The sequence below is a fragment of the Frieseomelitta varia genome, unplaced genomic scaffold (assembly GCF_011392965.1).
Source record: "Frieseomelitta varia isolate USP_RPSP 00005682 unplaced genomic scaffold, Fvar_1.2 scaffold_245, whole genome shotgun sequence".
NCBI lineage: Eukaryota > Metazoa > Arthropoda > Insecta > Hymenoptera > Apidae > Frieseomelitta > Frieseomelitta varia.
This window is the reverse complement of record NW_025109974.1, coordinates 48,830-76,646: the sequence shown is the minus strand read 5'-3', so window position 1 is coordinate 76,646 and position 27,817 is coordinate 48,830. Positions and strand designations below refer to the sequence as shown.

Genomic DNA, 27,817 nt, shown 5'->3' with positions numbered 1-27,817 from the left:
TTTTTTCTCCAAATATAATGGGGGAGACCGCTGACCCAGAAAAAGTATCCTACAAACGCTCGCTCAAACGAATAAAATTAAAAAAGACACGGTTTCGACCCCGCAAGCGTAGCCAAAGTATTATAATTTATTCCCATTGTAATGTGCAAGACCATTCACATACACATCTTAAAGACTACTTTAGACTTATGGGATTATAAAATAAAACTCTTAAAAACATTATTGCTTTGACTTTTGTGTTTTTAAGGTTGCAGTTATCCAATACCCTCTACTGGATATTGTGTCCTTGATCTCCAATCCAGTACATCGTAGTTAATCTGAACTGAAAAAAAAGAGAAAGAAATTGATCATCACTTGTTTTATTTAACATGAATTCCTGTAGTTTTATATACAACGTAGCTTTTGTACTATTTGGCGTTATTCATTATTGTAACGTAAGATTTGTGGTAAAAATTTATATTACTCTAAGAATTAGGTTTATATTTTCAGTCGAATAAAAATTATTTTTAATGAAGTGGTATCTGTTACTCCTTGTAAAAATGCCATTATTTAGAGTCTTCGAATCTTACTTAAAATTTAATAGACATTTTGTTAGTATATTGTATTTAATAATTCGACTCAATCTTCAGATAATGAAAAGCAAGTGATTGCTTATTTGTAAAATGAAATTCTTTTTTAATCGTTTTTCATGATTATGTATCAGTTTTTTAATAAAATCGCCATGTCAATTAATGGTCTGTTAATTAAACAAAATTTATATGCTAAACGATATTAGAATACAATACATGTATGATAATTGCAAGGGCATAAAATTATAATGTGTAACAGCATTATGTATTCATATTTAACGATCATCTTTAAATTGCGATTAGATGGCAGCACAATACACTTGATTTACAATCGAACACCGCGCACATTGTTAAAGTGGATAAACTTGATATGAATTTAAATTTAAACTTCGATCGGTGCATCTTTTGCACAGTAAATACTTAATTCAAAAATATTCATTGGAATATTAAATTCGAAATAAATAGATGTTAGATTAAGAGCGAGACTTTTTGTTGAGATTTCGCGTGTCCTTAGCGTAGTTGCTCTCGAGTCATCACTGGAAAAGTACAAAGCGATACTTGAGTCAATGACGTGTATGACAGCAACACAAATCGGCTCGAGTAGACTGATTCGTTTGAATCTCTAACTTGAATCAGAATGCCCGAGCAAAATTCGAGTGATCAATATTCGACGTGGGTAAGTTTATATATAACCTATGAATTTCGTAATGACATTCGAATTTGACACACTACGTTGCATAATTTTTAACTATAAACAAAACTTTTCTCGGTTGTCAAATGAACTACTTAGTGTCATTCTATAAAGACTATATGCGTATATAAAATTCTGTTATTAATATGCGTTTCAGGTTGGGCTTATATACGTTTTTAATTTAATTGTTGGAACAGGAGCTTTAACATTACCAGCTGTTTTTACTCAAGCAGGATGGGCTCTTGGATTAAGTGTAATTTTAATACTAGCATTTATAAGGTATGTCAATGTAGCCTATATACTTCAATCAATCAGTTTTAAAACTTAATTGCACGTTGTTTTGTTTTCATAGTTTTATCACTGTTACATTTGTGATCGAGGTAATGGCATCTGCCAATGCTATAGTAGCATGGCGACACATTCAACATCGAAAACGTATATGTTTCTCTCAGGATTCATCTTTCAACGAAACAGAGTCTGAGGTTCTTAGATTTTTTTCTATGCTCGTGCTTTCCCTATGATAAGTTTTCTCTTTAGTAGCATTTTATATTTTCTTTTTTTTTTTTACATAGAATAGATTGTACATCTCTCTTTTGTTAACTATATTTGGGATCGTTTTTAGTTAAAATATGATTTATTTTATGTTACATCCTAATTTTAGGTGCTTCAAACATTAGGCGAATCTGGTCCTTCAAATTCAGATTCTGAAGATACCCCTCTTGTTATGCCATTTTCAACTAGCCCTGATCGTGCAGACATTACATATCGATATTATGTAATACGTGATAAAATAGAAATGGGGCAAATGGCATCAATTTTTTTTAACAAGTTTGGTATAACTCTATTCTATTTATGTTTTGCTATATATCTTTATGGAGATCTAAGCATATATGGAGCAGCTGTTGCAAAAACTTTAGCTGATGTCATTTGCACTTATCAACCAGAAAATTTTACATGCAACTCTACAATACCAGATACTGCACTGTGTTGGAAAGAATTTGCTCTGGATCGATCAGATGCATATAGGATATTTCTTGTATGTATATGCACATAGAGATATCAATATTTATTTTAACAATTACGTATTTTCTCATATAGTATGTTTTCAATATGTTTTTCAGAGTATATTTATATTATTACTTGGTCCTTTTGTATTCTTTAATATACAAAAGACTAAATATCTTCAATTGTTAACTTCAGGAATGCGATGGCTTGCATTCACTATCATGATTGTATATGCTTTGAAAAATTTAATCATTCATGGTGCACAAGGAAATCCTCCAGCTGCAAATATCATGGGTAAGTTCATTCATATAATTGTAATATATATACTTTTTCAGTATTTGAAATAAAGTTGTTATATATGTGTATTTCAGGTATACCTACTTTATTTGGTGCTTGCATTTATTCATTTATGTGTCATCATTCTTTACCTGCGTTGGTCGCTCCAATTGCAAATAAGTCTACTTTAACTCGATTTTTGGCATTGGATTATTTATTAATAGCATTTTTTTATCTCTTACTGGCACTAACTGGAGCATTCGCTTTTGAACATTTGGACGATCTTTACACTTTAGATTTTAGTCCTCGTGGATCTGGAGATTGTTCCGAAAGTAACAATATTTTTATTATTCTTATAGAATATTTCTTATCACTCTTTCCAGTATTTACTTTGAGTACGAGTTTTCCTATCATAGCTATCACCCTTAGAAATAATTTGCAATCATTGTTCCTCAACGAAGATACATCTTATTTTTGTCTTCGTAAAATTGTCTTCCCAATACTAGCAATACTGCCTCCATATATGATTGCTATGAGTACCAAAGATTTATCGATATTGGTAGGAATTACGGGATCATATGCTGGAGCAGGAATTCAATATTTGATTCCAACATTTTTGGTATATTATGCTAGACAAAAGACAAATAAACTTATAGGTCTTGGTGTTGTTAATAAATTTGCAAGTCCATTTTCCAGTAATTGTTGGCTCATTTTTGTTATAGTTTGGGCTATTGCTTGCATGATTTTAGTATCAGTCAATTTTGTACAAATTCATTTCTATTCTTTAAGCGTACCTTTAGGATGAAAGATTCTTAAAATATTGAATCAAGAATGTAAAAAAAAAGAAAAAGGTTATATAATGACTCATAATTATTTTAAGATTTAAAAAATCCAGAGCATATCTGAAATAATATCATTGGACTTGAAATTAATTATTTGCAATATATAGAAAGAAAATTGTGATACTACTGATTTTAAAGCTGAAATTGAAATTATATTTAGAATATATAAAACTTTCAATAATAACTCTAAGTTGAAAAAATGAAAAAATGCCTTTAAGGTAACAGCAAATAATTATTATTTAAAATTTAAAATATGTGATAGAATAATTATAGAAGGTACAACAATTGAATAATTGTCATTGATAATAAGATACCTTCATTTTATTTTCATACTTTGGCGCCATTATCAATTTTATCAATTTCCATGAAAGAAAATATGGTTAATAATGATAATAAGAATACATTATGACACAATGTGTCACAGTAAACTGACAATACACTGGCACAAGTCAGGATTAATCTTGTACAAGCCAAATGAATAAGCTTAATTTAAGTTGTAAACTTTTGTATAATACATTGTTTATCTTTTATATATTTTTATTTAGTAGAGAATATGTCTCTTGATACAGTTTTTACTGTACATAAATGTCTTTCAAATAAGTGATATTTAGTGGCCAACTAATAATATTTTGTCCACTATTTAAACGGTATGAAGGTATATCTTAATATGAAGACTTGTACAACAAATAGATATTTAAAAATATTGAAAGCCTATTCAGTATATCTCATTAAAAAAAGAACTTATTTTAACAATTTTCTAGCGTGCTTTATTCTTTATGTGCACAGAAAGAATTAGGCAGATTAAATGACTATTGTTGTTGATTATAGAAATTTGATTTGTATATCACAGAACATATTTTTATATGTATATAATATATAACTGCCAACAAAGTATTCAGAATATGCCTCTCATACCGTGTACCTGTACAAAAATGTAATATGTAAAAACATGAAATATATATACAAATATATATATATATATATATAAATATATATATATTTTCTAAGAGTAAACAAAAAAATAAAGAATTGATTATATAAATTTATTTTGATTTATTTTTATATATATGGAGTGAAAATCTAATCACTTCAAATTACTCGAAAATAACTTATTGTACGAAAAAATCTTTCAAACAAAAGTTTAAGTTCATCAAGGAAATATGATTTAATTTCATTAGCTTTTTAACAGGTAAACATGTAGAGGATATATGAAGATCAATTACATTTTTCTAAAGCCTCAAATTATAGGTGATTCCCATTTACATTCAAATTTTCAAAATTTTTCATTGGCAGCAAAGATAAGGACGCGACGTTTACTATAAAAAGGTATCAACTTATAATTTTCACGCAATATTTATAATAAATTTTATCTGTTTTCTGATTAAATTGCGACTAAAAAGATTCATAATCAAATTGTGTATATTATTAAAGCATACGACATGAAGATAATTAATATGCTGTATTATATATATTTTAAATTTAAAAGATATATAATAAAAGTACATGTTTTAAAATTTGAATACTAGTAATTGATATTATCAAAATTATAATAAAATATTTATTTATGTCACCGATGTTACTTAGTTTCTCAATACTACTCTCTACTGAAGCAATACTGATTTTTATGAAAGTGAATTTCTTTTATACATGTTTTAATCGATTTTGAACATTCTAACGTTTAAATGACATCAATCGCATATTATAAAAAAGATTTTTCATTTGAATGTTTACAGAAATGTCGGACAAAGGTAACAGCAAAGTTACAGCAAATAGTTCGGCGAAAATATATTTTAAGTAACAAATAAACTGAATTTATTCGTTATTCACAAATAGCAAATAAATAATTAATGTTATTCGTAATTATATTCTGTACATACATAATATATTCTAATGTATTCTAATATATTCTGTACATACATATTTCTATTTATTCATATTTATACTTACATGTATATCATATTTAGCAGAACAAATTTTAACACGAATAGATTTTTCTGTAATAGTTTAACAACATAAGGTGGCACAGTAAAAGCATTATTTTATTTGCATCTTTACAACCCGATAGATTATGACTATTAAAGTTTGTTTCCCTAAATTGTAAGATATTATACAAATCATTGTTTTTGTATACATTCATTACACTGGAACATATCTATTTTATACAAAAAAATTAAAGAATTTGAAATATGAATCATTTCTTTTATATTTTATATTTTTGTGAGTAAATAGACTAGCAAATAAACTAGACTAAATACTTTGAGTTATCAGAATAAGAAAAAGGAATATTTGAGCAAATAGACACTTCAATAGATCTGTTATGTTTAACAAAAATTTAAGGTATTATATAATGAAAGATAATAGATTATGTATAATATACAATAAATCAAAATTTGTTTTGTACAAAAAATATTAAAAATATCGCATAAGTGAATATCCCAAAGTGAATATGTGTATCATTAATTGACCAAGAAATTGAAACAGACCTATGATAAATTTTTATGTGATAATTATATTTTATTTTTATTCTGTATTTTTTTTTTGCTGATATCGAATTCGATTCTTATTTTCTTTATTTTCAAGTCACATCTTATGAAATTTGTACCAAGCTGAAAAATGGCACATTTTCAATATGTTAAATAAACAGCACGATGTTTATTCAATGGAAAAGCTTCTTTTTGTCTGGAGGTTTTAAAACTAAAGTGCTTATACTTATACCCCATTCTTCTTTGGTCGTCAGTCTTTAATTGTACTACAGATTTTTGACTAAAACTCGTTATAATTTTTGAAGACCTATCTAATTATTTAATATAGAATATTTTTGTTTTACAGATGTTGTAGATATGTTACCATTAAAATCTTTTGTAGCTATTTTAAATTGAACTCAATTTCGATAAATGTTAAATTTTAAGATATGTCCTTCATTTCTTATTGATTACCAAACTTAATTTGCCATATTTTTTTGAGTCAGCATTTATTAATTATAAAGTTGCGTAAATAAAATTCCTAATAATATAAACCTATATACTTTTGTTCATGATATTAAATTGATTAAGAATTTCTTCGTACAAACAATATGCGAGTCAAATATTACTTTCATTAACATCTGTTATTACACACAACATTTAATCAACTGCGATTTATGTAACTTATTTATGTTACATCAGAGCAGCATTTAATTTGATTAGTTAACGTAGAAATTTGAAAGCTTTAACAATAGGATACTTTTCTCATTTTCATTCAATTAGGTCGTTATTCATAATTATTCAAATATGGACAAGGTGCATCGTTATGATCCACACATTCTATGACGGGGTCATGAGTGCTATCCCACATTCCTGGACCGCATTGTCGACAGAGTCCTGCTAATGTGCACGGTAAACGTACCAGCTGACGAAAATGATGAAGTAGGCCTCTTGCCTTTCTTAATATAAGATTTCCATCCATATACATAGCTAAAGAACTAAAATGCAATAGCATTTCATCCGTTCTCAGATCTTGAGCTATCACATCATCCGCGTAAACACACATTATGGCAAGGCAAAGAAAGAGATGAAAATGGTCGGTTAAATAATTTACCCAACAAGCTTCCCACATTATTAACGCTACTTCAGTAGGAAATTCACGTTTTAAACATCTGTAAAAAATGTATATATATATATATATATTACTAGAAATAATTCTACATACAATTATAAACTTTTAAAATGCTTATAAAACTTTGTATTTACAATAGTATCCATCTATGACAAAATAGAAGTTCCAAGGCATCTGTATGTTTTTGAAGATGTGCATAAAAATCTGGCACCATTATTCTAACTAATTCCCTTAAGTAACACAAATTTCTGTCCATATCTACATCAGTAGGCGTACACACGGCAACAGATCTTTGCATTAAGCCAGCAAAGCACCAGAATGCTTCGATTTCGGAATTAAGTTCAGCCAATAAAGGAGCCAATAAATCAGACATACCTTGAGTATATCCTAATCGAGAATTATAAACTGCATAGTTTAATAGAATATTTCTGAAAGAAGATAAAATGCGATATTATAATATTAATAATAAACTTAAAAATTAAGTAATTATTATTATAGAAACATACTTCATTATTTCAATATTTGGATTATCCTCCCCAGCATAATATGGGTTTCCTCTGTCAGTACGAACTACATCTTTTTCTACGATACACACCACATTCCTCCAAAAATGTTCTGCTTGTTCCGGGCCCATACTAAGTCTACGTTTTTGTATTTCTTCATACTCCTGTCTACGAATGGCATCAATTTGTTCTCTATCTTCATAGGTACTTTGGTATGAATAACAATGAAGAAGGAAAGGCCAAACAATTTTTCTTAATGCAGGTTCCAGTCCACCAAAAAATATTCCTTTACGAAGAGCGAGATCATCCTCTACCTGACCTCTCTCATTTAACAAATCCTTCCAGGCTAGAGATGTAATCATTGGTACTTGTCCCTCTTCTGGGTGCAGTTCATCGCGACTTACCTCTGGTCTACACACCATGAAATGCCTGAATCACAGAAAAGTTATAAGTCTTTGATAAAATACTAATTCTTTTTTCATTAATTAGATACTACCTGTACGGAAGTGTCTCCTCGGCATCTGTATCTAAGCGAGGATAAAGCAATTGATGCCACTGATGTAAAGTTGCTGCCAATCGATCTAATCCACCATGGTGGAAATGCAGAATCTTATATTGGCTCTCTCGACTTGCAACAACAAGTTGACCAGAAGTACAAGCTGGATCAGCAAAAAACAATCTTAGGGATCTCATTTCACTGAGATCTACGGAAAATCTTCTACACCTGTGTGCTCTGCGCAATGTCACTGGTGAGGCTGTTGCACTTTCAGGAAATGTCAGATTATGCTGTAAAGCTAGAAGTTCAGGTGATCTCATCCATGATGGAATTTCTTCAGCTACGAAAAAAAAAAAAGTCAATTTGATAATAAGTTTATTAATAAAAGATTATCAGGTGAAGTTGCCAAAAAAACTATTTTCTCCCCGATTTCGATCATTTTTGGATATGTTGCAGACATCGACATTTCGAACAACTTTTCCCTTTGCATGTAACCAGCGATTGAACCTGGTTTCCGAGATATTGGCAAAAAAACTAGCCAGTACCAGGCATTGAATTCTGTCCATATGTGTGCATCTGTGCATCATTCATAAGCACATCAGTCGTCGCTCTTTATCTTTGCATTATACGGATGTAAACAAATAATTTATCTTGTTTACAGCTGCACGTTTCTTACATTAGAAAACAGAAAATGACATCTGACATTCTGTTGAATTTATTCGGAAAATAACTATTTCACGCAAACGTTGCATTAAAGCCCAAGCCCAATATTGATGATACTCATTGATGATACTCGTTGTTAATCGAGTTATAACACAGACGTTTGTTGCAATTTCGAATATGCAATTGAGCACGCAGTTCCAGCGAAGCTCGTTCAATTTTGTATTTATATGCATCGTAAGTCATAAACAAAAAGAAATATGAATTAAGTTTGAGTTATACATACTACTGACGCACGAATTATAGGCAGAATTCATCATAGTGATAGCGACAATTCTTTGCGAATATCGCGGTTGTACACAAAGGAGAAAATTGTTCAAAATGATGTCCACAACACATTAGATCCGAAAATTGAAGAAGGAAGTAGCTTTCTTACAATTTCACCGATCGTCAAATCAATCAATCGAATACCTTCCGAGGACACACCGACAGACAAGCTACACGTGGAGGTTAATGACATGCTACGGCTCTTCAGGCTGGCGTCATCGCAGTAAGGGTATTTCAATTCCTCGTCGACAGCGATCCCATCGTTTTCGTGCGATTCCGAGAGTTTTTGATCTTTGCCGTGTTGATTCTCGTTGTGCTTCGAAGCCAGAGACTGGGAACGCAGTTGATTCAAATTGATGCTGTGGTCACTTTCCTCGTGTATCGTGGTCGATGAACCATCCGACCGGTGATAGTTCGTTTGTCGATTGATGTTGATGCTCGGTGTATCCTTGGTCTCTGACGTGGGCACAGTTCGATGATCGCACACGTTCTCCCCGTCATTGTTTCTCGTGTTATCATTCTCGAGACGTCCACCTCGCGGAAAACCACCGCCAGAGCAAACACGCTCGCAGTCCCCGCAATTGACCGGTTCCTTTACCTCTAAACAGACGTCCACCTTCTCGCTGGTATTCTCGTATTCGCATTTCAGGTCGCAGCTCTCCTCCGATATTTGGGAATGGTGGGAGCTTATATCGACGTCCCGATGGGAAGCGCAGTCGGGCTTTCTCGCGCTCAAGTTCTCCAACGTGGTCGGGTGTTTACGGAGCGTGCTGTTCGGTATCCAACTGAGGTGTAACGTTGGTACATTCGAATTCTTATTGAACCTACAGGTTATGGCCATGTAACCGGGATGATGCACCACGTCGGTGTTCTGTCGCATCAATGTCGGCGGGTGAACGCACACGTTGTTCTTGCAAAACAACGCCTCACCATCCTGGTACATAGTACGGCGACTGTCCTGATTACAATCGCCTAAAATGTAACTGCTTGCCTTTTTCAGGATATTTGGCAGAGGCATCTTCGCTCAAGGCAGGCCGGCGCATGCATGCAAATCATCTAGTTTAATTTTGTTAGAACGTGCCGCGACAATTTCACCGTGTTCGCGCGATCAAACTTCTCGTCTAGGAGAGCGGTCGGATCGTCGGGGGACGATCACGGCAAGACCCAAATGACAATCGTCGAAGCGTGATCACGAGGGTATAACGCGTTGCCAGAAAACAGATCGATTGCAACGAATACAATCCTGTCCTTTACACTAGGAAACACGATATTCACGTAAAAGGTAAAAAGTTCCGATTTCACTGTTCCTTTTCCTGGCAACTCTCAACGTCGAACATCATGCCGAGTTTGATGTTTCTAGAGTGCAGCAGAACTGCTCGGAGGTCGAACTTCGTCGCGCAGAAGCGCGCGAATAGACCTGCATCGGAATGCTATAATGAACTGATTCCTCTTCCTGAACGTAACGTTATCGTACGCTCGTTGCGTGCATGTTATCACGTCAATTAGCTTTGATATACGCATAGAGCCGATAAAACGTGTACACATATGGAGAAGCATGCATCTCAATTACTTAAATCTCTCTCGTCTTTACCTGTTTCTTTTCTTTTTCTCTGTTTTCTGTTTCTTTTTATTTACGAGGATAACACGTCGTCAAAATTCTCTTCTCCAAAGACCAGAAATCGTCAGGACTTCATTGTGTTTGAAATTCTTACGAAAAACGAAGTTAATCGACTTAACTTTCACTTGAATGGATTCATGAATGAAAGATGTATCATCGGCACTACTCGTTGTGTGTAATCGAACTTTGAATGAAAACGCGTTGGTCACTTTCTGAAACGCGAAACGTTTGTTAGAATCACTTGCAATGAATCGCTATTTGCACGACGTTCATTATTTATTTCGTTGCTCGATTTCTAACGAATAAACGAATTATGAATCTAACGTCAACCTGCTGCTCAGTACTGTAGTAAAACGTGTTTGCCAACAGACAGAACACAGATGCCTCTTATCCAGAATCAATATTTCCATCTGATCGTGAACCTGGTGGTTGGCTTACTATCCAAGCCGCCGACATAACGTTGTCTAGCGTTGTACATATGGTTTTTATTGATTTTTCTCCTCAAGTTAAGTTTGAATTATTTGCTCTCGATTTTCATGAAACGAGCTTGCCTTCTTATAATCTCGTTCGGAAGATACTTTTACGAGCAGTCTTTCTTCTCAAACTTATTAAAGTTTGTTTAAAGTATACTTTATAATATGCGTCAAATAATTTTGTAATTTGTTTTGTTAAATTATCTGAAGGTATTTAGAAGTAAAATGGTACATTTATGTGTCAAAGATAATTTTTATTACCTTTCTAAAACATTTTTTCTACAAATACCAATAAAAAAAAAACATTTGATATCAGATATAAAAAAACGTATGACGTACGATTGTAGAGCACAATCATTTTAAAATAAGACATAAATATTACAAACTAGCATCAACAATGAATCGTGATAAATAAACAACATGTAGAATATATTACTGATGATTAGGAACATTTAAAAATTCGAAATATTTATATTTATTTAATGATGTATGTTTCTTCATTAATGAAGAACTTAATATCTATATCACAGATAATAGATGTATATAAATTAATGTAATTCATAGTTAAAAAGTATTTCATGATTATTGTCTAACGCTAATGCTGATTTAGGTCCACGTTTTAAATATGAAATTGTAGAATATGCAGAGAAGTGAAAATCTTCTTGTAAATAACCATTTACAAGTAAATGTCCTATTACACTTTCTCCTGATTCTCTTGTAAATTTTGGAACTGGTATAGAAGATACCCTCAAAGTTGATGCACCCTTACCATACCAGGCATCTATAAGCTTTAAGGCGGTTAATCTGGTTTCACTTTGTACCGCTTTTGTCATGATCTGATATAACTGTCTACAATAAGGAGCTATATTCACTTGTTTACTCTCTTTAGGTTTTCGACAATGATCGCACATTTCTGCGCAATCAGTTCTAGTCCAAACTTCTTCGAAGTGAGTTGCAATCAAGCTACGTCTACACGATGTTTGATCTAAACAATACGCTAGCATTTTGTACAAATTTTGTAAACCAACTTTATCTTGAAACACCATTGTACTTAATTTAAATATATCCAATAGTCTGTATAATACTATAGACACAGATTTCTTCCCATCTCTGCCTGCACGTCCACTTTCTTGATAAAAGTTTTCCATTGATTTTGAAATGCAGTGATGAATGACAAATCTTACATCTGCTTTGTCTATGCCTAGTCCAAAAGCAATAGTAGCAACTACAGCTTGGTATTTTCCTGATATCCACTTGGAATATACTTCTGATCTATAGTCTGCCTCTAACATTGCATGATAACATCCAACTTTTAAGCCCAGTGCTCTTAAATCAGTTGTCAATTGTTCTGCATCTTTGATGGTAGTTGTATAAATTATTCCAGACTTATCCTTGAATCTATTTTTCAGCAAATTTTCTATCATGGCTAGGCATGTATCTTTATCAGTTGGTTTTCGCCGTACTTCATAATATAGATTTGGTCTGTTGAAAGTAGCTCTTAGAACTAAACAACCCTGGATATCTAACATCTTTTGAACATCCACGATAATTTTGGCTGGTGCAGTAGCTGTTAAACCTAGGATTGGTACACCTGGGAACATGGACTTTAAGATTCCTAAAAATTTATAATCAGGCCTAAAATCATGACCCCATTGACTGCAACAATGCACTTCGTCTATTGCAAAGCGGTCTAAACGTTTCATTTCAAAGGCTTTCTGCAATTTATTCATAAAACGATTAGATTTTGCCATGTACTCTGGTGTAACATAAATTAATTTAAGATCAGATTTCTTATCAATCAATGCATTCATTATAATTTTCACATTTTCTTTATCACATTTGGCGCTTAACATTCTAGCTTTTACATTATGTTTTTGTAAACCATATAATTGATCTTCCATTAGCGATAGTAATGGCGACACAACTATTGTAATACCTTTGCTAATAACAGCAGGTAATTGATAACACAAACTTTTACCACCACCTGTAGGCATAATTAAAATAACATCCTCATTTGACATAACTGAATTTATAGTTGGCAGTTGTAATTCTCTTAATTTATCTATTTTAAAAACATCCTTTAAGGCTTTCTTCAGATCTTTCGACCAACTGAAATCTTCTTTATTCCAATTTTTTTTTGAAATAGAGAGACTCTTCTTCAGAAGCGCGTCATCTTTCAATTTTTCTTTACGTTGAGTTAAAATCTTTTTACGATCCTCGAGCTTTTGCATTTCATTTTCGATCTGTTTTAATTCATAATCAATAGCGATAATTTCATCTTCTTCAATATCTGAAAAAGAAATAATAATAACAAATAATTTTAGAAACATGAAATGTAAACGTAATAAAGAATGGATACATACAAATAGATTGATGTAAATAAACGTAATAATAATAATACATCTCAAATTCGTTTGTTTTTGAAAAATATTATTTCTAATATTACAGAGGAAGAACAAACCTTTATTTTCATTATCTATAATTATAATTTCATCTGAGTTGCACGCAGACATTGTAAATAAAGAAGATATCTACATACAATAATAGTAAAAAATATTTCTTTATATTTTCTTAATAAATAAATATAAATGTTGTTTACTTAAATTATGTATAGAATGTACACCTAGTTCATATAAACGTTGCATGCAACCTAACCTAAACTAATCAACAACCGACGCTTTCTACAAGTCGTACTGATCAGCTGAGGCCAGTTGTTCTGGTAGTACTGCGTAGGAATTAGGCAAGTAACGTCGCACTTAGTGTTTGGTATTAATTAGTTTTTTTGCATATAAAATCTGATCCAGTCTTACTATTATGAATGTAATAGAAAATATTTTTAATGCAATGCATCGTGTTTGTCCCACTTGGCTCGAAAATACATTTATATCTTTGTACTTTAAGGGTATTTCTTTTTCTTATCTATGTTTTTAACGAATATTAAAATTTATACATATCTCCATTTTATCACTTTTATTGAGGTTTCGATAACATTAAATTTTTTAACTTTCCTTAAAATTGTTTTTCTCTTAAGAAAATTTGATTTTTATAAATATTACGCTTTGATACAAAATTAGGTTGTTTTTTAACGTGAAAATATTTTTCATGAAGTATAATTGAAGGTTATAATTAAATAATAACTCGTATTTCTAAATATCTGAATATACAATATTCGAGTGTTAAAATTGTTTATATATTGTTTTATTTATTTTACTGTAGGACTGTTTTACAAATATTTTGCAATATTTATATAAATATCATTCTTTATTTATTATTAAACATTAAACATTGTTAAATATTAAATATTATACACTGTATATCGGTAAAATTTAATTTAGAATTCTGAATACAGATTTTGTTGTTTTATTTAATCTAAGATGTATATCAGTGATATTGCACATGTAATAAAGATAAGGAAGAAATTAATGGTGGCTTAAGTTTTATATGATAAAGATTATAAGTAATATAGCACACATATGTTTTATTATATAAGTTAAACTTTTGGATATAAATAATTATTTTATTCAGCTGTCTGTTTAACAGTAAGGATTTCTTTTCTTCTTTTTAGCCAAAAGTATTTCAACGAATGGTTTTTATGCAAAACATTGTAATTCTGCAATAATAAAACAAGACAATATGAAGGTCCAAATATTACCTGCACTCCAAGATAATTACATGTATCTAGTAAGTATTTCTATACTTTCTTCATCTTCAATTATTAAATTTTCATTCTTTAGTTTATGTTTTTTAAAACATTCATTTAACTCTAATTGAATTAAATTTTGTAACTTTTCCAGATTATTGATGAAGCATCGCAGGAGGCTGCGATTGTGGATCCTGTAGATCCTGAGAGTGTTGCATGTGCAGTTCAACAAAATAACGTATGCTTAACAAAAGTTCTAACTACTCATCACCATTGGGATCATGCTGGAGGAAATGCAAATTTGTGTAAGAAATTTAATAATCTTCAAGTGTATGGCGGAGATGATAGAATAGAGGCACTTACATGTAAAGTAAAGCACAATGATACTTTCAACATTGGAAGATTACAAGTTCAATGTCTAGCAACACCATGTCATACCAGTGGTCACATCTGTTATTATATCACAGGAGATCAAGATTCTCCAGCAGTGTTTACAGGTACAAATATAAGTTACGTATTTACCCATTTGTAAATTGTTTGGAAGATAATAAATATTAATATACAGGTGATACACTTTTTGCTGGTGGTTGTGGCAGATTCTTTGAAGGTACTGCAGAGCAAATGTATAAAGCACTTGTAGAAATTTTGGGATCACTACCTAATGAAACAGTAAGTACATAATTGTAGCTAGATAAAATGGTCCCCAAAAGTGAAAAGAATATACATTTTATAGAAAGTATACTGTGGTCATGAGTACACAGGAAATAATTTAAAATTTGGGAAACATGTGGAGCCAGAAAATGAAGCAATTCGTCAAAAAATAGAATGGGTTCGTATACAACGCGAAAAGAATAATCCTACTGTACCAAGTACTATTCAGGAAGAGAAATTAACAAATCCATTTATGCGAGTTCACGAACAATCCGTGATGGATCACACTGAACAAAAAGATCCAATTCAAACTATGGCATTCCTTAGAAGGGAGAAGGATAACTTTAAAGCATAAATTTATTACTGTTACAAAAAAAATCAGTGATAGTTGTATGCTTCTTTTAATCAACATACAATGTTCTTCCTAAACAATTTTTATTCATTTTATTTATAAAATTTTACTCCAGTTTTCTATACATAAATATTGACATATGTGCAAATATACGATTATAAATTAAGTATTTATAAATATCATTTATCTTAAATACAAGTACTACGTTATATTTAAAGACATGTGATTTGGCGCATCTTCCGATTTTTTATTATAAATTTGCATTTCGGCAACATATTTTTCTTTGGATCGTTCATACATGTCATAATATACCTGAAGAAAAATATGCCGTGAATATTTTAATTCATATACTAGAAAAACATATATAACTTGTTCACCAATACAAACTTTTTTGTCTTCTGAACTAAGAGATTTCCAAGTAGTTGCAAGTTGTCTGGTGAGCTCTTGCTTGCTTGGTTCTGGTTCTCCAGCTAATCGTTCCATAACCCGGGGTCTTTGCTCTTGACAGAATTGAAAGAATGGGTTTGCTGGTCTTTTTGGAGCATTTGGATCTGTTTTTGCACCTTTTCGTTTTGTCCCTTTTTTAGTTTTCTCTTCTTTAGAATTATGAGCAGTGGCTTTTGGTCCTTTCTCTGGTTTCGGTGTTATTTGAAATACATTATTTTCTTCAAGAACTCCCATAGGTGCTTCTCGCCAGCGATCACCATGTTGATCCAAACGATCAATTAAAAATCTAAAATATAACATGAATCAGGTGAACTATTTATTATTATTTGAGAAACAGATTACAAATGCATTTGTAGTAGCATTCAATATATAACCTAGAAATTGAACTAACTTTTTTTCCTTTCTTGTACGTTTTAGAAGTTTTCTAACATGTTGGATACGATAAACTAATCTCTCGTTTTCCTATAATTAAAAAGAATGGATTTTCATTTCCTACACAACTAAATCGCTGTGCAATATACCGAATATTAAAATCAAACATAAACCTGTTGTAAAACTTCACACCTATCTAGTAGTAATTGATATTTTCGTTTATAAATATCAAATTCCTCTGGTTCGACATCATATTCTGATTCGTCTGACATTTTAATTCCACTTTTTAATTAATTAAAATCGCTAGTTTTTCGCATTGTTTTTATATTATGTCCATAGGTTTAACACATTTATTTACCATAATACAGCGGTAATATGATAGATGACGCTAGTATAAATATTTCTTATCACTACTTAAATTAATATGTAACTCTATCGTTTTATATTGATAAATGAAAAATACATTAATTATATTATTAATTTCTAGAAGCTGTAACGTTCTTTATTAATTTAATAAATTCACTGAATTCCTTTGTTATTTGATCAGTATTTTAGGTTAGTAATCGAACTTCAAGTTACAAAAATTAGAACTCTATATAAATAGATATAAACTTTACTATTATTTATAGTCATAAAAACGTGATCTTTAATATTAATAAAGTCTTAAAAAGTTGTTTCTAAAAATTTATAAAACTTTTATATATTAATAACAAAAAGATACATAAATAATAATAGAATGGCGTTATGTGGCTTGTTATCGTATTATTTAATAATACATTTAGTGAATTTTATAATGTTTAAAAACTTATGTTTATCTCTTGTTAATCTCACACGAGACAAGATACTATGAAAATTAGAATAAACAATTAATTTATACATGTAGATGCAGTCATAATGTTCTGCTATTTCAAATATTAGCCGTATGTTTATATACCTAGAAACAATTATATCAACTGATAATATCTATTATATCTCATCGATAATATCTGGCAAAAATTGAAGTTGTGCATTTTAAAATATAATCCTATTATTTTGGACATTAGTATAAAACATAGAAGTATTATATGTTATTATGTAATCTAATTCCTTGTATTTAAGATTCTTTCCCAGCGTGAACAAGAAGAATATTTAAATCAAATTATTTGTATCGCTTAAAATGAATAAGCTTGGACGTAAAGAATTAAAAAAAAAAGAGAGAGAGAAAAAAGAAGAGAACAGAAATGCGTACAGTTTATAATGGCATTTGCATTTCTTCCGATTTTTTCCTACTTTGGCACCCTGGATTGCGTCGTCCCTGCCTCTTAAAGCGACCAATGAAAGTCGCGAAAGAAGGGTTGCGTCGATACACATGCGCAACTAATCGCAATTCACCCTGGACTTGAGACACGGTCAAAACACATATCGCTCTCCCTGTCGCGTTATACTTTCTTTGATCGCTTCTCGAAATATCGCGTTTTTGTATTCCAGTGTCAAGCTCCAGCGTGTGTCCTCCTTTCGTCCGCTAGCAGTCCGTGTCACTCGTTTCCACCTGTTTTCGATTGCCGATCATTTTCCTTCAGGCGTGCTTGCTTACTTCTCGTGTGCTATTACAACCTGTCTTTTTTTTTTTCTTTCGGTCAATTCAGTTCGTTAAGTCGTTGTTTCCCGCGCGTACTATGGAGTGCGTCGCAGTTTTTTAGCATTCGCTCCAGCTTACCAGGTCGACTTCCGGTAAGTACCATGAGCGCCAGGAATGTTCTTACCCGTCGACGAACACCGGGTGGAAGACGTTTAATCGCGATTTAGTCGCGTGCGTAGAGATGGGTAGAAGGGGTCTTAACGCAGCACGCGCGTGCGAAAGGGCTTGCTCGCTGAGATCAATAGCGGCCATTGCGGTTATGGTAACACGATCAGCTGATCAGCTGATGCTTATTTTGTTTACAATTATTATACTCTCGTTGTACGTGATTAATCGTACCTGTTAAATACAATTGAATTCTTGTAATTCTAGGAGCAACATACTATCATAGGCTTTGAATTCATAGAATTTCAAGTCATCTTCAGAGTAGATTATAATTGGAATAAAATATCCTCGCGTTTAGTTCGATCTGTCCAAGAAGAAGTAATTTTGATTTAAGAAAGGAGAAGAGAGTTCTTGCAGGTTAGAGTTTGTTTGATTTTTCATTGCGTAACAACACCGTGTCGCGTAACGTAAAATTGAAATGGTTAATAAAATTTCGTTGCTCGAAATAGTCGCGTTACCAAGACGGTTACCTTCATGACATTTAACCGCTTCTTGTTAAGTTTAGACGCGTTATATTTGTATCGCTGGTTCGGTATGATTGCAAGATGAAGAGATCGATGAAGAGCACGAATTTCAGTTCTCTGACTTCGCGTCGACAACACGCAAATTGTCAGTATGGCAACCAAATCGCAAGTGAATAACTGAATTGGAGATGGTCGCGATAACATAATAAAAATTCACCGCGTATCAGCGTACGTACGCAAAATTCGAGTAGCAACGTTGAGTTCTGATAAGTTGATACATCGCTGTCTGCATTATCGATTTATGGATTATTTGAGTATTTTAACTATTTTAAGACACCATCGATATCACATACGACGACATGATATAGGAACAAGAATTTTTTTCGATACTTCATCAGGCTTGTAAACGAAAGGATCGTTTGATCCCTTGTCTTGTAACATCGAGTCGCGCTCGTTATAGCTTTGATATGAAAGAAAGAGCATATTGTAATTCCATGAAATTTCAATTCGAGTTTCAAGTTTAGTCTCTTTAAATTGACAAGTGCAAATTACGAACTTACGCACCCGATATTTTGTATTTAAAATAATCTTACAATTGCAGTAAGTAATTCTTACTTGAGAGATTGAGAAGAAAACCGTGAGATTAAACGACACGTTAATATTGTAATTTGTAAAAGATAAGGATACTTTTAAAGATAAAACTAAGAAATATTAAAAGTTACAATAAAAATTGAATAGTACAAGTTTATAGGAAATCATCAACCTCTAGCTGGTATAATGATATTGGGAGCCATAAATATTGAGGCCTTGCACTGTTTTTAGTTTTGGATTTTAGTTTAATTTAGTTTTCGTTTAGATTAATTATCAGAGAGAATATAAAATACAAGATAAAATCTAAACATCTTAAATTTTTGTAATGCATGCTATACCTAATACAAATTATTATGGTCATCTGTGACTCCATTATTCAAAAATTAGATATCATTTGAATAGTTACAATACTGCATATACAGTTTAAGAATTTTGTAGAAAAATTCTTAAATACTTAATACGTCATTACATAAAATCTTACATAATTATTTCGTATGCATTTATTATTTAGCAGGAATAAATATTTAGTAAAGAATAAATATCGTTGCAAGTACGGATTTTGTCTTGTCTTCAGTCATACGTTATATTATATTAATATTATATTATATTATTATATTAATATTATATTATATTAATATATTAATAATATATTAATATATTAATCTGTAGTAACATGTAGTTCTGTACTGTAATCATCGTATCTTTGAACATTTTTCCCTGGAAAAATCTTAACTGAAATTTAGAAAAGAATTTATTTTTAATCCTCAACGTTGTATATTAAATCATTTCTTTTACAATATACAATTTTTATGAGCTTTACGCGAAAAAAAGCTTTCTCTTTCGCTCCATTTGTTTATTAAAATTAATTTTTTATTATCTTATTATTATTTTTCTCTCCTTTTAATTGTTATAGGACAGTAAATGTTATCCTATGTTTTTTCATTATTTATTAATGACGAGAAAAGTTATTATATATTTTTTTTATATTTCTTTTAATTATTTATTATTTATAGACATCATTATATATATTCTTTAGTATAACATGGACAGTATAAAATCTCGATTATAATAATTAACGATAATTTTCCAGCTAATTGGATTTAGAAAAGAGACTTGCGGCATTGTCTAAAGTTATATTCCTGATGGATAACGACCGTGTTTTTCGTGTCGAGTACTTGAATAATTATCATTGAAATTTTGTCAATGCGATCATTGACATAATTAAGCAAGGGAGGGAGCACGTTTCTAATTTACGTTCTTCCCTTCTCTGGCAATAAATATACTACTACACGATATAATGCACGTGCCTACCTTGTGAATAGTGAGTAGGGGATGAACGGTGCTAGTCAGCCCTTTGTTTCAAATTCATAGTTACATACGATAGCTCCAGTTCTGCATAGTTGTTGAAGAAATGCTCAAGCGATATTTGAAAATTCCAGAGAATTGTTCTACGAAAATAATAAAAGAATAATTTGTCAAGATATTGAAGAATGTTATGTTTATCGCTTGCTGTTGAATTTCTGGAAGGAGATACACAATGATTATTTTTTTAATCGGCTGGAAATAGGATGTCTCTTTGAGTATGTTGTATTTTGATATTAAAAAAAAATAATGATAAATCTCAGTGTAAATAGATTATCGAACTTGATTCGTGTTCATGTATAAATTGTTAAAATAATAAATTACTGCAAACGATGAAATTACATGCATTTTAAATATTTAAGCATCTTCGGTACATTTCGTTTTATATATTTACATATTTCGTTTATATTTTAATACCAGTGGCCAATTTGATCCAAGTAACTTCAAAAATATTCTCTGTGTGTTGACTTCCTACCAAACGGTGTATCACTGCAAATAATGTAGAACGTTTCAACGAATTTAACGAACGAACGTTTACTCGTTCGTAGTCGAAGATCTCCCTATTCCCTAACCGAGTCGTAGGAGAAGTCACGATGTAACAACGTGTCTCGTGCGATGCAAAGGTCCGCAATGCAGGCTTCTCGAGGGATCTTCATGTTCTTTCCCGACGAGGAAGAGTCTTTTTAAAGGTTTCTAAACGTTCTCTCGTAGCCACGGCCTAATTATCCAACCAATGTTTTTGCGGCACTGTGGTACCGCTTCGTTGAATCGCAATTTTCGATCTCGCCGAACGATCGTAATTCCTACGTTTGTATTCCGACTTTCGTATCTAGTGAAACGATACTTGAACTGTTCTTGAAATTTCAATCCTGACACACTGATCTGATCCGATGCTTAATTTCTCTGTCGTTAACATACGGCCGCGCACCCTTATTAAATGTAGGTTTTATACTTTGATTTTGTATAATTCACATTTAATTAATTTTCTATAATTCACAAATGTAGGTTTTATACTTTGATTTTGTGTAATTCACATTTTACGAGTAGAAAAGGAAAGAGGAGAACAGCAGGGTGTAAAATATTTAATTATAATTTAGCCTCAACGTCACCGAACGAGCAATAAAAATTCATTTCAGAAGCCAACGTGATTAATTCTATGGAATATACTATTTTGTACATTTTGATACATTTAGATAAAGGCAAGGTCTGTAATAATAAAAATCCTACGATGTTTATTCGAATTTAAACTTCAAAAAGGATTTTAAAAGGGAACATCGTATATTACGTTATCAGCTGTTTTGCGTTCTTGTTGAATTTAGATTTGAGCGTCAGATTTCTGATGATTCGCCGAAAATTTTGCACAGTACTCTGGCTTTCAACATTCTTCGTTCGTGTTTCTCTCTGGCTACATTGTATTATAAGTGTTACACATATATCGTTCATTCGTCCTAGATAAATTGCGTATAGTATAGAAAAAAATTTGACGAGTATCTAGCAAAGTTCGCTGCTATTCTTCGAATTTTATCTTATTACGCTTTCAATCTTTCTTTCGAGACTGTCCTAATGATTATTAACATTGTCATCAATAGTGTTTTATTAAATCGAGAACGACTCGTTCGCATTAACATTCGGAAATTAAATATTTAAACTGTTAAAATTTTCATAAGAGTAAATCGTGCAACAATAAACTCGAGTTCGCTCGGAAGCCTCCACTTTCAAAATGCGCTATTCATTTTATTCCAAGATGTTTTTACATTGTACATACAGTAGATGGCGTTTTTCTTCTCGAAGATGCTGTAAATCGTCGTGCGAAAACATTGAAAATTTTTTCTTATTCACAAATGAATTTATAAGTCTGTCGAACTTGAATTTAAAGATTCAAGTATCCTCTTTTACAACGACTCCCTAAAAACTCGACGAAATATTTATTGAAAGGACAAAGATTTATATTAAATTTCAATGAGTGATAATGAAATTGATTAACAAACAAAATTACGTGGAAAATCTCGTCGGTTATATAGTCCAATATTTGATGCGAATTTGCATACGTTTGTTCAACGAACAACATGTATACGCAACGTGTCGCACGTGAATGCGTTTCGTGTTTACTGTCTCATGATAAATGCTACTATAATTATTGTAATACTTTCTCTTCAAAATTTCTTCGACAACATCATCATCAAATGTCAACATCATTCGTTACGAAAAACACCAATACACGTACGTTCATTTTTATTTTTTGCGCAGTTACTTAAAGTACTTAATTTAAACAGCATTACGTTCATAAATTAGTGATACGATTTTTGTAATTGATTTAATTTTCGTATTATCGTGAATTAAATTATAAAATGATAACGATTGTTTTAATCAATTCCTTACTCGAGACATAAAACACAATGCTCCGATTTAATTAATTAAAATAAGCAGCGTGAAAATTTCGCGTTGGAGTATGGAAAACGATAAATTGTTTATTGTTTTTTTTTTTTAGTTTCCTCGAGCATGAAAATTCAAGTACGACGCGATAAATTTTCTCGACAAACAGGCGGTTCTGCATGCGGAATCGGTTTCCGGAAATTCGAAGTTTTAAATTAAAAGATAAAAGGTGTCGTTTCTCCTTTTTCCTGCGATTCTCAGATACGTTTCGAAATTCCAGGTAACATAATTACAATGTGTTTTCCTCGTCATAAATTTCAGAATTTGCGTTCGATTCAATGTAAAATTATATAGATACACAGTGAGAACATAATTGAACAAATGACGATGAAAAATTATCAATATTCACACTGTTGTGATTTCGTTGAAGAAAATCAAATGCACATGGTCTCGTTTCCAAACAACTCCAAAAACATTGAAAAATTAAATTCACCATGTTCTCTTCGCAACGATCCCTTGAAACTTGCCGTACGATTCTCTCTCCTCATTTTGTTGAACATCGAACGATTAGGATTGAACGACTTGAAAATTAAAGAAACATTTCGACGTTTAATACTAACGTTCAGAGTCCAATGAAATGATGGAAAAAAATCGCACAGCAAATTTTAAGAGATCGTTGCAAAGGGGAGATTTCAATTTTTAAGATCGTGGTAGATTTAATCGTATAAAAATTTTTCAACCTTTCAACCTTATTTATATATATATATATATATATAATTGTTAAAAAAAAATTTTTTTTAATTTTTTAAAATTAGATATAATGATAAAATTAGTAATAATTTATATGTAATTTATATTTATAATTAAGATATATAAATATAAAGGATTAGGCCTGTTTATCAAAAACATGTCTTATTGAAAATAATTTTAAGTCAATCTGCCCAATGAATAAGTTAATGGCTGTAGTATAACTGACTGTACAGAGGCAGCATAATCAATTGATTTTTAAATGAAATTTGGAGGAGAATGAGAGGATTAATGAAATATATACCGTCTCATATTTATATTATGTATTTAAAATTTTAATAAAAATGTTAAAATTTTTTTATGGGACGACAAGACTCTATAGAATTTTATATTTATATAAAATTAATTCTATAGGGTCTTATCGTCCCATAAAAAAATGTTAACATTTTTATTAAAATTTTAAATACATAATATAAATATGAGACAGTATATATTTCATTAATATGAATGTATACTATATATTGTACCGTATATTACCATATATATATATAAATAAGAGGCGTTTGACTTTTGACAATTTTCGAGAATAAGAGTATTCTTACTTTCTCACTCACTGTATGACGTAAAAACACCATTGAGAAAAACCAAACTCAGAACACTCAAAACAGAGACTCTAAAAATGAGGCTTTAAAATGTGACCAAGAGCATCGTTATACGATTCCTTACGAAATTACGACCATTTGAAATATTTAAATAATTTTTTTAATTATTATATTGTACATATATGAATTACACGCGATTCAAAAATTGTTTGATGCGTCTTCAAAGCAATTACAAAAATACACGTATGTTCGATATGCACAATCGTAGATTTTTAGCGATCGTTTTAGAAATGAAGTAAATCGCCGAAAAATTCTCCTCAAAAGTTTTCAAAATCATCACGGCTTAGAATTTGACTTGTTGTCCGATAAATAGATAACAGCGGTGTCTCAAGCGTGACAAACTCGTTCAAAGGACGTTTCTGAACAATGAAGGAAAAGCTTATTGATTTCAGTGGACGTCCGTATTTTCGGAAAAGGTCACAGAGGTTATTTTGTTAAATGTAGCCAGGAAGAAAATTCCTGAATGAATTTTTATAATCGTTCCGAACAACTCGGGCAAAAATGACGGAGGTATCGCCTCCAAGTTGCCAAAATGTCAGGGTGAATTTTTGTAAACACGATTTTTATTTTCGCATTCTCATTTTACCACTGATTTTTCTACATTTTCCGCCTCGTTTCGACTTTAGTATTCCACTCTGATAACGAAGTTGGATACTCTGCGTTGGAAATAACATTCGACAGTCACTGTGAATTTAAATCCTGTCCATTGATTTTTTTTTCCTTTTTTTTTTAAATTAAATTTAATCTTGCGTTACACCAAATTTTTCATAGAATCTTCTCCGCGATGATAATTACGGATTTTCATCCGTTTCGTAGAGAATTTTAAAGGGCAGAGGGAGAGAGAGAGAGAGAGAGAGAGAGAGACGTGCAGAATGCACACGATACGAAAAGAAAAATATAAAACCAATAATAATATTCAATACTAATATTCAACGTATGTTTTGATGAATAATTTTCTACCAAAGTTTAGTTTTGTTTTGTTTTTTTTTTTCAAGGTTCCAAGAGTCTTCGTTTCTTTCAATAACATTCTCAGGAATGAGTTATTACAATAATTATAATAATTGCAACGATGTGTTTTCTATTGAAATTATGCTTGTCATGATCGCTATAATTGTATTATCATATTATATCACAATTATATAACATGTAATATTATATTATATTACATTATGTCGTGTATTACATTTTAAATTATGTGCTGTATATTATTATTATTATATTACAATATAATTGCAAGGATATTCGTATCAACTCAAGAAAAGAATTTATATCGTTAGAATTAGAAGAAAAAATAGATTGAAAGAAGATTGGATTAGTGTCATCACGTAGTACATTATATTGGAGTAATGATTATTCCTTGGAATCCGTGGAAATGCATGCTAGTCGCTAACAGAAAAATCCAGGAATCGTTAGGAAACGTTTTAACTCTTTGGTGAACATAACTGCGCATTATAAAGCTAAAGTTTGCATTGTTTAAAAATGCGTGTGCATACGTTGATAGCGTACACACACATTAATAGTTTAGTATTGCACGAAGGCATGACAATATCATTTATTTCCTCTTTTGAAAGAATCCAGATTCCAGAAGATATCACTTAGGAATGTGCATGAAAAATAAAAAAGAAGATGTGACACTCGATGAAGCCTCCGAGAATAGAAAAAAGTAGATAAAAATAATATTCGTTGAGAAAAGAAAAATAGCCTTCACTAGTTTAATGTCTTACTTTACTCTTAATTACTTTTTATCTGTATATTATTCCCGATTTTTTTTTTTACCTTTGGTAAAATCTGAATTGAATTAATTATTTTTTACCTTTAGTAAAATTACCTATATTTTATACCTTTAATATTACCCATATATTTTATACCTATAAAATTATCTATATTTTACCTATATATTTTATATATTTACCTATACATTTTATACTTATAAAATTACCTACATTTTACCTATATTTTTTACCTTTAGTCTAAATTTACCTCTGAATTAAATTAATTATTTTACTTTTAGTAAAATTACCTATATTTTATACTTTTAATATTACTTATATTTTTATACCTATATATTTTGTACCTATAAAATTACCTATATTTTACCTATATATATTTTATATATTTACCTATACATTTTATACCTATAAAATTACCTATTTTTTTTATCTTTAGTAAAATTCGAATTGAATTGAATTAACCTGAGAATCCACCCAAAGTGACAAATACACCACGATTGCAGCGGTCATCGACGATATATAAATAAATTGCGTTGACGTTTCCACGTGGACGATAAACAAGGAAACGAACGAAGAAAAAAAAAAAAAAAAAAAGAAAAAAGGTGGATTCTTCAATCACGCGTGACTTACGCGACGATCATCTTAAAAATACTGGGTGGTTTGGAATCTTGATCGTACGAGTCCACGTGTTCGGCGTTCGTCCCCCGGATGAACGCGCAGAAGGCCCGATTGTATATAAAGGGGAGAGCAGTGCGAGCGGGCAAGAGCAGAGGCGAACAACTCCGTATCTTGGAGGCATTACAGTCGTATGCATTGGCGAGACCATTGCCAGCTATCAGTATTAGTTCGGCCGTCCTCATGCGCGCACCCGAGGCGTTCTACGCGACACCGTTACGACCATTTCATTGGAGAAAGAAAAAAAAAGAAGGCAACTTTGGTGTTTACACGGCCGTGCGTACACGTTTGCACGTTCGACGCGTACTCGTCTGGAAACCGGAACACACACACAACGAGCAACAACGCCACGAGTGAACTCAGTGGAATTGATTCGGCAAGCAAGAAATTCGCAAATTTGTAAATAATATGGAAAGCGTCGCGTGTCAATTGCCGTAAAAAGTGTTCTCTTTCTTTTCCTTTGTTTTTCTTTTTTTTTTCTTTTTGGTGTGTGTGCGTGTGCGTGTGTTTTAACGATACGTGACCCCGTTGCGCAAACGTTCGATCAATTCTCTTCCCGTTTCGAGCGTGGATCGTCGACAGAGAATTGTTAATCACTTATCGTTATTATTATTGTTCCGATAACGTTAACGGCACAAACGAAGAAAGAAGAGGTCTCACCCCGGTCGGTGGTCGTTTAAAACCTGGGACACACATACGGGTACGCGTATGCGTGTACAACTGTGTATCGGTGAAACATTTTTGTTGTCTCGCGGATTGTTGATATTACGTAAAGTATACGACGCGCGCCGCGAATGATAAATAACCGAATTAAATTAGTTTCGCTGTCGTGAGTCCTCTGCACGCAGCTCGCCGCGCGATCCATCCCGATTCACTGCGTAAATCATAGTATCGGTCGATCGATCTTCTCTTTT

The 27,817-nt window shown here is 31.6% G+C and overlaps 7 protein-coding genes and 1 long non-coding RNA gene across 11 annotated transcripts in view; 5 read left to right on the top strand and 3 right to left on the bottom strand.

Annotated features, from left to right (window-relative positions):
- LOC122528094 (actin) overlaps window positions 1–316 on the top strand; it is a 4,592-nt gene extending 4,276 nt beyond the window's left edge. The window contains exon 3 of the mRNA XM_043652836.1: window positions 248–316. Within this exon, the coding sequence (XP_043508771.1) occupies window positions 248–316 (69 nt within the window). The remainder of the gene's footprint in view (window positions 1–247) is intronic.
- LOC122528111 (transmembrane protein 104 homolog) lies at window positions 7–3,536 on the top strand. 2 transcript variants are annotated; one of them, XM_043652859.1, is made up of 6 exons: window positions 7–1,245; window positions 1,458–1,539; window positions 1,613–1,742; window positions 1,922–2,296; window positions 2,382–2,559; window positions 2,637–3,536. In XM_043652859.1, the coding sequence occupies exons 3-6, from the start codon at window positions 1,644–1,646 to the stop codon at window positions 3,344–3,346; spliced, it is 1,362 nt and encodes a 453-aa protein (XP_043508794.1). In that variant the 5' UTR covers window positions 7–1,245; window positions 1,458–1,539; window positions 1,613–1,643; the 3' UTR covers window positions 3,347–3,536. The 2 variants fall into 2 exon arrangements, with proteins under 2 accessions (XP_043508794.1, XP_043508793.1); XM_043652858.1 differs by having other exon boundaries at window positions 1,418–1,539.
- Window positions 3,537–5,924: 2,388 nt separating this feature from the next.
- Window positions 5,925–9,981, bottom strand: LOC122528109 (TBC1 domain family member 16). The gene is made up of 5 exons (XM_043652856.1): window positions 9,108–9,981; window positions 7,977–8,316; window positions 7,484–7,909; window positions 7,112–7,405; window positions 5,925–7,017 (listed from the first exon to the last, which is right to left on the bottom strand). Exons 1-5 carry the CDS (start codon window positions 9,979–9,981, stop codon window positions 6,633–6,635), a joined length of 2,319 nt encoding a protein of 772 aa, XP_043508791.1. The 3' UTR covers window positions 5,925–6,632.
- On the top strand, window positions 9,776–12,133 carry LOC122528114. The gene is made up of 2 exons (XR_006306495.1): window positions 9,776–9,900; window positions 9,964–12,133. It is a non-coding gene; the product is annotated as an uncharacterized LOC122528114 (long non-coding RNA).
- On the bottom strand, window positions 11,514–13,655 carry LOC122528110 (ATP-dependent DNA helicase Q1-like). Its single transcript, XM_043652857.1, has 2 exons — window positions 13,516–13,655; window positions 11,514–13,344 (listed from the first exon to the last, which is right to left on the bottom strand). The coding sequence occupies exons 1-2, from the start codon at window positions 13,565–13,567 to the stop codon at window positions 11,603–11,605; spliced, it is 1,794 nt and encodes a 597-aa protein (XP_043508792.1). The 5' UTR covers window positions 13,568–13,655; the 3' UTR covers window positions 11,514–11,602.
- A 23-nt stretch (window positions 13,656–13,678) lies between these two features.
- On the top strand, window positions 13,679–15,918 carry LOC122528112 (hydroxyacylglutathione hydrolase, mitochondrial). Of its 2 annotated transcripts, none has more exons than XM_043652862.1 (5): window positions 13,679–13,794; window positions 14,620–14,735; window positions 14,849–15,191; window positions 15,260–15,363; window positions 15,428–15,918. In XM_043652862.1, exons 2-5 carry the CDS (start codon window positions 14,688–14,690, stop codon window positions 15,698–15,700), a joined length of 768 nt encoding a protein of 255 aa, XP_043508797.1. In that variant the 5' UTR covers window positions 13,679–13,794; window positions 14,620–14,687; the 3' UTR covers window positions 15,701–15,918. The 2 variants fall into 2 exon arrangements, with proteins under 2 accessions (XP_043508797.1, XP_043508795.1); XM_043652860.1 differs by lacking the exon at window positions 13,679–13,794 and adding an exon at window positions 13,816–13,956.
- LOC122528113 (non-histone chromosomal protein 6-like) lies at window positions 15,848–16,977 on the bottom strand. Of its 2 annotated transcripts, XM_043652863.1 has the most exons (4): window positions 16,690–16,976; window positions 16,536–16,606; window positions 16,085–16,430; window positions 15,848–16,009 (listed from the first exon to the last, which is right to left on the bottom strand). In XM_043652863.1, the coding sequence occupies exons 1-4, from the start codon at window positions 16,786–16,788 to the stop codon at window positions 15,899–15,901; spliced, it is 627 nt and encodes a 208-aa protein (XP_043508798.1). In that variant the 5' UTR covers window positions 16,789–16,976; the 3' UTR covers window positions 15,848–15,898. The 2 variants fall into 2 exon arrangements, with proteins under 2 accessions (XP_043508798.1, XP_043508799.1); XM_043652864.1 differs by lacking the exon at window positions 16,536–16,606 and having other exon boundaries at window positions 16,709–16,977.
- Window positions 16,978–17,862: 885 nt separating this feature from the next.
- Window positions 17,863–27,817, top strand: part of LOC122528087 — a 35,090-nt gene continuing 25,135 nt past the window's right edge. The window contains exon 1 of the mRNA XM_043652825.1: window positions 17,863–18,226. The gene's annotated coding sequence lies outside the window, so the exon portion shown is untranslated. The remainder of the gene's footprint in view (window positions 18,227–27,817) is intronic.